We start from the raw sequence: 8631 nt of genomic DNA, 5'->3' as shown, positions 1-8631 counted from the left end.
GACATATTTGATGCAACAGGGCCTTCAGAACTGAATGTGAAGGCGTCTAGGTCAATTTCAGCCTACTCTGCTGGCCTAAAAATGTCGGAATCACAGACTCGTATAAAAAGTGGTGTGATTCACTACAAGTCCACTAGAGGGTAGCGTTAGCCAGGAAATAAGGCCTGCGAGAAGGCCTTGATGTCGCCAACTCCAAATCGGATTGGTTCAAGCAACAGTTTGATCGACATATTTGATGCAACAGGGCCTTCGGAAGTGATTGTGAAGGCGTTTCGGTCGATTTCAGCCTTCTCTGCTGGCCTAAAAATGTCGGAATCACAGACTCGTATAAAAAGTGGTGTGATTCACTACAAGTCCACTAGAGGGTAGCGTTAGCCAGGAAATAAGGCCTGCGAGAAGGCCTTGATGTCGCCAACTCCAAATCGGATTGGTTCAAGCAACAGTTTGATCGACATATTTGATGCAACAGGGCCTTCGGAAGTGATTGTGAAGGCGTTTCGGTCGATTTCAGCCTTCTCTGCTGGCCTAAAAATGTCAGAATCACAGACTCGTATAAAAAGTGTGGTGTGATTCACTACAAGTCCACTAGAGGGTAGCGTTAGCCAGGAAATAAGGCCTGCGAGAAGGCCTTGGTGTCGCCAACTCCAAATCGGATTGGTTCAAGCAACAGTTTGATCGACATATTTGATGCAACAGGGCCTTCGGAAGTGATTGTGAAGGCGTTTCGGTCGATTTCAGCCTTCTCTGCTGGCCTAAAAATGTCAGAATCACAGACTCGTATAAAAAGTGTGGTGTGATTCACTACAAGTCCACTAGAGGGTAGCGTTAGCCAGGAAATAAGGCCTGCGAGAAGGCCTTGGTGTCGCCAACTCCAAATCGGATTGGTTCAAGCAACAGTTTGATCGACATATTTGATGCAACAGGGCCTTCGGAACTGATTGTGAAGGCGTTTCGGTCGATTTCAGCCTTCTCTGCTGGCCTAAAAATGTCGGAATCACAGACTCGTATAAAAAGTGTGGTGTGATTCACTACAAGTCCACTAGAGGGTAGCGTTAGCCAGGAAATAAGGCCTGCGAGAAGGCGTTGATGTCGCCAACTCCAAATCGGATTGGTTCAAGCAACAGTTTGATCGACATATTTGATGCAACAGGGCCTTCGGAACTGATTGTGAAGGCGTTTCGGTCGATTTCAGCCTTCTCTGCTGGCCTAAAAATGTCGGAATCACAGACTCGTATAAAAAGTGTGGTGTTTTTATTTATTTTTTTAACCAATCCGATTTGGAGTTGGTGACACCAAGGCCTTCTCTGAGGCCTTATTCCCAGGCTAACGCTACCCTCTTGTGGTACATGCTAATGTTCTATTTGGCTTCTCTTCATTCGATAGGTGTCTTGAAGTCCGATGTTGCGTCGTCGTAACGGCTCTCCTGGTTGAAAACGAGCGAACTTTACAGTCGACTAATGAACGTTATCCAACTAGCGCGCAGCGCTACGCATGCGATACCGAAAACGAACGTCGCGGTCGGGCTGGGGGATACCGAGGCCTGCGCGACTGGCATCAGGAACCGCGTCAGGTTGTCCGGCTTCGAGTCGCAAATCAAAGTACAGCAGCAGTAAACACACAAACTGCTTGATCTCGTTGACGGCGAAAAAACGTCCGGGGCAGATGGACGCCCCCGAGCCAAACGGCATCAGGTAGTGGCGAAGTTTGCGCCTGTTTTTGAAGAATTCGGTCTGACGGGCGAAGCGGTCGTAGCAAAATGTCTGAAGGGACAGAAAAAATACAAATACAGTGATATCTCAGCTTACGAACTTAATTGGTTTTCAGAAAATGGGAGTAAAGCGAAAAGTGTGTCTGCCAAACATTTATTTCCCATAAGAAACCATTAAAAATGAGAATAATCCGTTCCCAGGTTCCCATAAAACCTAATTTTCTACTAAATAAACCTTAAAGCTACACACAATATGCCTTATTTTATGTATAATAAATGTTCTATTGTATTATAATTAAAGAAAGAAACTGTACTATATAATAAAGTTGTTTTATTGACCTTTGTGATGGTCGTTAATGCCTCTTGATGATATCCGAGTGAAAATGCCGTGCTTTCTCAGCGATAATACCCTCATCACACTGTCCCCTGCTAGCTGCTATTCGTTAATCCAAATCAACAGAAGTTTTTCAACCTCTTCTATTGCCTGAGACCGTTGCTTAGACAACACGGAAACACCCTTAGCCACATGTAGCAATGGTGGACTTAGCATACTGGTACTGGGACGCTAAGTCACACAAACGCACACCTCGTTGGTGTTTTTCGATGATCTCCTTCTTCTGCTTGACCGTCATTTTCTTTTGTGTCTTCTTCGGCTTAACGCTAGCCTGTGGTGAGGTCTTTTTCAGTCCCATAATAGCAATAGTACTACACTCGATAACAAACCACGTCTGCACTCAAGGAAAGGTGGTGATGAAAACTATGTCCGCCATCCACTGTGGCGCTGTTCGACCATGTGGTTTGGTGTTAATCCGCCGAAAACTAGTACGCCAGCCACCTGCGTGGTTTGGTTCGTCTGCCGAAAACTACTTTGTATGCTAAGATTATATTCTCGCGAATTTAATGTTCGCAAGACGAAACGTTCGTTAGCTAAAGCGTTCGTAAGCCGAGGTATCATTGTAATGGAAAATATCGGGCTAAAGACATGACCGACCGGTGGCGGCGAACGTTACCTGCGGTTGGTCGTAAACGGCGGCGTCCATGTGGACGCTCCTCGGGTACAACGCCACAATGTCGCCTTTCCTCACTGCAAGGACACGCTCATTGGCCAGACATAGAGTCAGGTCCTCCTGAGCGACTCGGATGTTAATCGAGGCCGAGGACAAGCGCAGGCTCTCGTGGACGGCGCTTTCTGAGGACCCGCGGGAAGTCAAGCTTGGTTCGTCTGACCCAAAAATGAAGAACGCGACCACGGGAAACTTCCTACCCAGAAGAATCATCTGGTCCAGTTGCTCCGCGCTAAGCGCTAAGTCTGCGCCGGCGTTGAATTTGTGTCCGCTGCTCTCCAGAACGCTTCGGATTTCCTTGTGGATAGCGCGCAACGCCACCGGATGCCTCAGCAGGTGGTACGCCGCCCAGAAGCTAGCTGGCGCCGTATTAGCTACCGATGCCCACAACATGGCCAAATGGTGCCCTGAAAAACGACGGCGGCAAAACATTTAGCCAAGATGGTGGTGACCAACTGATGAAAAGTACAGTCCAACCTGGGTTTTCGAACGTCTTGGTTCTCGTCCAATTCGGTTTTTGACCCAAAATTTCAGTTTTTTTTACGTATGCTTCGGTTTACAACCGCAAATATGGGAAATATTTTGGTTTTCCATCAAATCGGTTTTCGAACATGTTTCTGGAACGGAGTACAGTGATACCTTGGCTTACAAACTTAATTGGTTCCCAGACAGAGTGTGTAAGGTGAAAAATGTATATCCCAAAAATTAATTTCCCATAAGAAACCATTAAAATGAGAATAATCAGTTCCCAGGTCCCCATAAAGCACAATTTTCTACTTTCTAAGAGCCTTAAAACTACACAAAATATACATTATTTTATGTATAATAAATGCGCTATGGTATTATAGTTAAATAAATAAACTGTACTGTATAATAAAGTGGTTTTATTTACCTTTGTGATGGTCGTTGATGGCTTGATGGAATGAAGTGGCCGGTTTCATCATCATTAAACACTGAGGAATGATTCCTTGTAGGTGCTTTCTCCGCCATCATTTTACCTAGTTCCTCATCAATTGTGTTCTGTTTAGCTGCGTTGATAGCTTTTTGCATCAAGTGTACAGATGGATTGTGCGGGTTATTTGTGGAGCCTGATTGATGGGATATTTTAACCTTGCAGTCTACACTGCTTTTATTATCAAAGTTGAAACGAGTCCAAATTTCCCAGTTTTCTATCCATTTTCTCACTCTCGGTCTGTCGTGTGCCTGACTCTTTAATGTTTAATCCCCCCCCCCCCTCCTCACTGCTGCGTTTTTGACCAATCACGTGGCTTTAACCAAAGACTGGGGGCGAGGAATAGAGGACAAAAACAGTCGGCTGCCATTTTCATGTTAGGAGAACGGGCTCGTTCGCGAACGACATATCACTCATGGTGGCAGCTCCGTGTGTATCCCGAAAAATAGTTTGTATGCCAAGGTAAACTTTTTAGAAATGTAACGTTCGTAAACCGAAAAGTTCGTAAGCCAAGGGGTTCGTAAACCGAGGTATCACTGTATTGCCGAAAACCCTGATTTGACCATAGTCAAAGATTTAAAGTGACCAGCTTTGTCGGCGTCGCCTAGGATGGGGTGGCGCTCCAGGAGTTCGACGCGGCGCCGGATGAAGTGCGAAGCGCCCGCCCAAGCGGACATCCTGGTCGGCGCCAAGTAGCCAAACAGTTTCCGGCGGATCTCGCCGACGCCGGCGAGCAACCAGATGGGAACCATCGCGATGAGCAGCGGGAAGGCGTGGTCGAAACGGACGAACAAGGCCTTCAGCTGTCCCGCGTCGGCGTGGCGAAGGCCCTCCGCCGGGTGTCCGTATAACGTCAGGAAGGTGGCCTCCAAGGTGACCTCCACGCAAAAGTCGTACAAGCCTCGCGTGCGCCAGGCGCCGCCCGGGCGCAGGTGGTCCTGGCGGAAGATCATCATCAGGTTTCCCATCATGCTCTGCGTTAACGTCGACAGCTGTTTCCCGTGGAGGAGGCGGAAGGCCCGCCTGATCTGCTCCGGAAGGCCCGGAAAGCTTTCTTCGGAGAGGGGCGGGTAGCCGAAAGCCGCCGGCGCCGCCCGCCGGCTGAACTCTTGGAAGTCCAAACGGCGTTGTTCTTTGATGATGGACGGGTACATCAGAGGGTTCATCACGAAGGTCATGTAGCGACCTGCCGAGGGGGGTCCAAGTCACTTGCGCTCAATCATGAGGTGGACTTATCAGGTGAGGACGGACTTGTGGACAAACCTGCCATGTGAACGGTAAAAACGTCTCCAAAGATCTTCTGCTGCTCCATCAGGAACTTGTGAGCGTCCTTCCTGAACTCCAAAGCTTTCCCCAAGAATGGAATCCAGCCATTGATCAGCGGAGGTTCGCCCGCAACACTGACACACACAGCACGCACATTAATTTACAGACGCTCCCCTACTTACGAACATTCAAGTTACAACTGTACATACGACCATTTTTGTAGTAACATATGTAGTATTCTCTCCAGTTGTACACGTACGTCTCTTTATTATAATAATAATAATAATAATAATAATAATAATACATTTCATTCATAAGCGCCTTTCAAAACTCTCAAGGTCACTTTACAGTCACATGCTAAGTTTTTCTTTGGGTGAGCAGCGGCAACGACACTCGCCAGCGTTCACTCAACCCGGAAGTAACTCAAATAGATAGAAAGCTAGCTCACTAGCTAATATCTAGCTAGATAGATTAATATCAAGCTAGACAGCAAATAGAGAGCTAGCTAGTTGCTTTATCGAGCAGATATTTTTTTCAATGTTTATATTTCAGTACAACCCAATACATGTTACTTATACAAGCCTTAAACATACTTACATAACCCTTAAATCTACTTATATAAGCCTTAAACATATATTCCATAAAAAATATAGCAGAGAAGCAAATTACGAACAAATTCAACTTACGAACGACCATTCGGAACGTATCTCGTTCGTAAGTTGGGGAGCGTCTGTACACCCCAATACAGGTTACTTATACAAGCCTTAAACATACTTATATAAACCTTAAATATACTTACATAAGCCTTAAACATACATTCCATAAAAAAAAAGCACAGAAGCAACTTACGAACGCCTGTTCGGAACGTATCTCGTTCGTAAGTTGGGGAGCGTCTGTACAACCCAATACAGGCTACTTATACAAGCCTTAAACATACTTATATAAACCTTAAATATACTTATATAAGCCTTAAACATACATTCCATACTTAAATATACATTCCATACAAAATGTTGAACAGAAGCAACTTATGAACAAATTCCACTTACGAACGACTGATCCGAACATATCTCGTTCGTAAGTTGGGGAGCGTCTGTACTGTGTTGACAGAAGCTAACAAAATGGCGAACAAAACAAACAAAAAAAATGCACTTATAAAAATCAACTGAAATGACATCATCGTTTTATGAAAACAAACTCAAATGGACAAATGCATGTTTTCTCGTCTTTTATCTCCCATTCTGATGAAATATAAACTTCAATTAATTTTTGCTTTGTTTGCTCCAAATTGAAGAATATGGCGAAATAAATTAGTTAATTCAGACGTAAAAAGACCGACGTGTAACTTATTACCTGAGATACTGTGAAGAAACGAAGAAACTCTTTTTTACTACTTTCTTGAACTACTCTTTTGTAACTTTTGCCAGTAAATTGCGCAACATTGGAGATAAATCCTAACCCACCCCCTACCCCAAACACAATCAGCGCAGTGTTTCCAGATCCACAAACGCTCAAGCTTCTTATCACTTTATCAATGATTAATTTAGGAATCGATCTCAAGGACAAAGTTAGTGAGTTTGACGTCCACGCAGTTGCCAAACGAGCTGGACAACAGTAAAGTATAGCTGTGACGTCACCAGAAAGAGGACGCGTTTCGCCCCACCGACCTGTTCCGCCGACGTCTTCCGAGGAGGACGAGCGCGAAAAAAAGAAGAAGAAGCAACACGCACGCCAGCGGTTGGAGCATCTCGGTGCGTGTCACCCCCCCAAAAATAACAAACAAACACTGATGGCACGACAAGCGTCACTTGGGTTTGGTTGTTTGAAGGCGGGACTTGAAATTCGACTCCACACCGGAAGTAAGACTGCCGCGTTCAGTCACGTGACACACTCGCCTGATTTGAAAATAAAACAAGCGCCACAAGCGTTGCGTTTGTCGACGCAATGAGTTTTATTGTTCAAGGGGGCGAGATTTCTGTTAAACCAAGGGTGTCAAACGACCATGTATAGTATGCATGGTCGTTTGCATTTTTAGCCGAAAAAAACGTCCATGTATAGTAAGGCGTTTTTTGCCGGAAAAAAAACGACCATGTATAGTAAAGCGTTTTTACTGAAAAAAAAAAAAAACGATCATGTATAGTATGGTGATTTTTGCCGAAAAAAACGACCGTGTATAGTAAGGCGTTTTTTTGCCGAAAAAAACGACCATGTATAGTACGGCATTTTTAGCCGGAAAAAAAAACGACCATGTACAGTAAGGCGTTTTTACTGAAAAAAAACATCATGTATAGTAAGGTGATTTTTGCCGAAAAAAAAACTACCATGTATAGTAAGCCGTTTTGACTGAAAAAAAACATCACGTATAGTAAGGTGTTTTTTTGCTGAAAAAAACGACCATGTATAGTATGGCATTTTTTTGCCAACAAAAATGGCCATGTATAGTAAGGCGTTTTTTGCTGAAAAAAACGACCATGTATAGTATGGCATTTTTAGCCGGAAAAAAACGACCATGTATAGTAAGGCGTTTTTACTGAAAAAAAAACATCATGTATAGTAAGGTGATTTTTGCCGAAAAAAAAACGACCATGTATAGTATGGCATTTTTAGCCCTCAAAAACACAGACCATGTATAGTAAAGCGTTTTTACAGAAAAAAACGATCATGGATAGTATGGCATTTTTTTTTGCTGAAAAAAAACGACCATGTATAGTATGGCATTTTTAGCCGGAAGAAAACCAACCTTGTATAGTAGGGTGTTTTTTTTTGCCGGAAAAAAAGACCATGTATAGTAAGGCGTTTTTAGCCGAAAAAAACTACCATGTATAGTAAGGCGTTTTTTTGCTGAAAACACGACCATGTATAGTAAGGCGTTTTTTGCCGAAAAAAAAAAAACCACCATGTATAGTTCTTCATTTTTTTTGCTGAAAAAAACATGTTTAGTATGGCATTTTTACCTGAAAAAAAACACCCTATATAGTAAGGCGATTTTTGCAGAAAAAATGACCATGTATAGTAAGGTGTTTTTTTGCTGAAAGAAAACGACCATGTATGGGAAGACATTTTTTGACCATGTAATAACAGGATGTAGCTCAGTGGTAGAGCACATGCTATGCAAACATGAGGTCCCGTGTTCAATGTCGAGCATCTCCACTTGGTGTTTTTGCAATTTTCCCCATTATATCTTTTTTCTTAGCTCAACCATGTATATGGTAAGGCGTTTTTTTTGCCGAAAAAAAAAACGACCATGTAAAGTAAGCCGTTTTTTCACACAAAAAAACAACCATGTATAGTAAGGCGATTTTTGCGGAAAAAAACGACCATGTATAGTAAGGCGTTTTTTCCAGAAAAAAACCGACCATGTATAGTAAGGCGTTTTTTTGCTGTAAAAAAACGAGCATGGTATAGTAAGGCGTTTTTTTGCGTTAAAAAATGACCATGTATAGTAAGGCCTTTTTAGCGTGAAAAAAACGACCATGCATAGTAAGGTGTTTTTTTTGCTGAAAAAACGACCATGTATAGTAAGGCGTTTTTTTGCTGAAAAAAAACGACCATGTATAGTAAGGCGTTTTTTGCGGAAAAAAAAACGACCATGTATAGTAAGGTGTTTTTTGCCGAAAATAACGATCATGTATAGTAAGGCA

General features: G+C 43.4%; 2 protein-coding genes across 4 annotated transcripts in view; one reads left to right on the top strand and one right to left on the bottom strand.

The window, feature by feature from the left end:
• LOC148891078 (adipolin-like) overlaps nt 1-663 on the top strand; it is a 4975-nt gene extending 4312 nt beyond the window's left edge. For both annotated transcript variants that reach the window (XM_089008384.1, XM_089008385.1), the window contains exon 7: nt 1-663. This exon is cut by the window's left edge and continues 828 nt beyond it. The gene's annotated coding sequence lies outside the window, so the exon portion shown is untranslated.
• cyp7b1 (cytochrome P450 family 7 subfamily B member 1) overlaps nt 1-6825 on the bottom strand; it is a 7195-nt gene extending 370 nt beyond the window's left edge. The window contains exons 1-6 of one of the 2 annotated variants that reach the window (XM_089008377.1): nt 6658-6821; nt 4988-5124; nt 4311-4910; nt 2973-3179; nt 2719-2897; nt 1-1760 (exon numbers count right to left, since the gene is read on the bottom strand). The exon at nt 1-1760 is cut by the window's left edge and continues 370 nt beyond it. In XM_089008377.1, coding sequence (XP_088864503.1) covers nt 1473-1760; nt 2719-2897; nt 2973-3179; nt 4311-4910; nt 4988-5124; nt 6658-6737 — 1491 coding nt within the window. In that variant the 5' untranslated portion in view covers nt 6738-6821 and the 3' untranslated portion in view covers nt 1-1472. Of the gene's footprint in view, nt 1761-2718; nt 3180-4310; nt 4911-4987; nt 5125-6657 lie in introns of both variants that reach the window. The other variant, XM_089008376.1, reaches the window with a different exon arrangement.
• Between the last annotated feature and the right edge of the window lie 1806 nt (nt 6826-8631).

The sequence above is a fragment of the Hippocampus bargibanti genome, linkage group LG11, assembly GCF_051943395.1.
Source record: "Hippocampus bargibanti isolate YZ-2025 linkage group LG11, ASM5194339v1, whole genome shotgun sequence".
Taxonomy (NCBI): domain Eukaryota; kingdom Metazoa; phylum Chordata; class Actinopteri; order Syngnathiformes; family Syngnathidae; genus Hippocampus; species Hippocampus bargibanti.
The sequence above is the reverse complement of the archived record's forward strand: the minus strand, read 5'-3'. Positions and strand labels throughout refer to the sequence as shown.